This window comes from Castanea sativa, chromosome 6 (assembly GCF_040712315.1).
Source record: "Castanea sativa cultivar Marrone di Chiusa Pesio chromosome 6, ASM4071231v1".
In the NCBI taxonomy this organism is placed as follows: Eukaryota; Viridiplantae; Streptophyta; class Magnoliopsida; order Fagales; family Fagaceae; genus Castanea; species Castanea sativa.
In genome coordinates, this window is record NC_134018.1 from 57,354,882 (window position 1) to 57,356,778 (window position 1,897).

The 1,897-nt window shown below is 44.2% G+C and overlaps 1 protein-coding gene across 1 annotated transcript; it reads right to left on the bottom strand.

Annotated features, from left to right (window-relative positions):
* Positions 1–309: 309 nt before the first annotated feature.
* LOC142640257 (uncharacterized) lies at positions 310–918 on the bottom strand. Its single transcript, XM_075814330.1, has one exon. The coding sequence runs from the start codon at positions 916–918 to the stop codon at positions 310–312; it is 609 nt and encodes a 202-aa protein (XP_075670445.1).
* Positions 919–1,897: the final 979 nt, after the last annotated feature.

A 1,897-nucleotide genomic window follows, 5' to 3' on the forward strand; every position in this document is an offset into this window, starting at 1 on the left:
TTCTGCTTTATTTCTCGATTTACAATTGTCACCAAGCATTGCCTTGCTACTTGCTGATTTTCCCTCACTGTCACAATACTATGATTGGTGTGAAATTTGACTTTAACATGCAAAGTGGACGGGACTGCTCCCATTGCGTGAATCCATGGCCTACCGAGAATTGCCGTAAAGAGTGAAAACAAGCTAACTACTATGAAATTCACCATTACCTCCTTTCCTTCCATATTCACGGGAAGTGATATCTGCCCTTCAGGGACCACTATTTGACCATCAAATCCCACTAGAGGCGTATTATACTTGAATAAATCTTCATTCTTTAGACCCAGTCCCTTTAAAAAGCCCTTCAGGGACCACCATTTGACCATCAAATCCCACAAGAGGCGTATTATACTTGAATAAATCTTCATTCTTCAGACCCAGCCCCTTAAAAAGGTCGGGACACATTAATTCGACCCCACTTCCTTGGTCCACTAATACTCTCTTTACTATGAAGCCGTTTATCTGAGCAGTAACTACCAATGCATCATCATGAGGCTGAGTTGTTCCTTCCAAATCCTCATCATTAAAAGCGATGGGCTCCCAAGCATATTTCATTCTCTTCCCTGGTGGTTGTTCTTCTCGGTGACTTTTTGCTGGCACCACAGTCAACACCCCTTTTCTTCGGGTCACTGAAGTACCCATTGAAGTAGCATGTATAACTTCTATTACACCTAACGGGGGTGGGAGCAGGTTCCCTCGAGGTCTTGTAATTTGCCCAGTTTCACCACCCCTAGATTCCAGAACAAACTCCTTCAAATGCCCCGATCTTACCAATTGCTCCAAATGGTTGTTTAAAATCCTACATTGCTCAGTGGTGTGTCCTTTGTCCCGATGATAAGTACAATACAAATTCTGATTTCTTAATGGGTCACCCCCCATCTTGCTCGGCCATCGAATGTACGGCTCATTCTTTATTCGGTCTTGAATTTTGTGCACAGGCTCCTTCAACGTCACATTGACTTACCCTGCCCGAGCACTGGGTTCTTGGATTCTCAAATCCCTCTAGGGTCTTGGCTGGAAACCCCCTTACCAGGACTTTTTCGAATATTGCCTTGTGGCCGGCGCCTTCTCCTTGCTCTGTTACCGATCATCTTCTAACCTCTTATACTCCTCAATATGCCTTATAAGTTGCCTCATATCCTTTGGGGGTCTCATCATCAACGACTCTTGTAATTTAGAATCCTTAGGCAAGCCCAACCTAAAAGTGCTTGCAGCGACTTTTTAGTTACACCCTCTAATCTCATTGTACAATTCCTAATACCTACTAGTGTATCTCCAAAGGGTTTCCCTAGCTCCCATCTTCATAGACAACAACGCGTCCACTAGCTGTGGTACCTGGCTATAGGTCATAAATCGAACCCCGAACTCTTGAATCAACTTTCCAAAATTGTGAATCGAGCCCTTCCTTAACCCATTGAGCCACCTCAGAGTAGTGGGCTCGAGACTAGAGGGAAACACTTTACACATTAATGCATCATTTTGATTGTGCAGAGACATCATCTAAATATAATGGCTTACATGTTCAACCAGGTTTGTTTTCCCATCATAAGAAATATATAGGGGTCTGGCAAATCTGCTTGGCATTGGTGCTCATTCGATCTCTTTCGAGAATGGTGTCTAGCAAATCTTCCCTGCTCATGGCGTCTAATGCAGCATTTCGTGGCCTCTACCTCTCAAGGGAAGCCGAGTCTTTGTCTATGTAGTCCCAAAATCGATCCTTAAACCAATGGGAATCAGACTGATGGGATGCTTCTTCATGACTACCCCCACACTTACAGATCCTTCGGCATGCTCATCATGGTTTCTTCATCGGCTGCTACCTCGTACTTCTAACTCCAATTCCCTTACCATTCTGCAC

Bases quoted from the DNA above. Each gene is read 5' to 3' on its own strand.
- LOC142640257 (XM_075814330.1), bottom strand. From the start codon at position 918: ATGGGGGGTGACCCATTAAGAAATCAGAATTTGTATTGTACTTATCAT.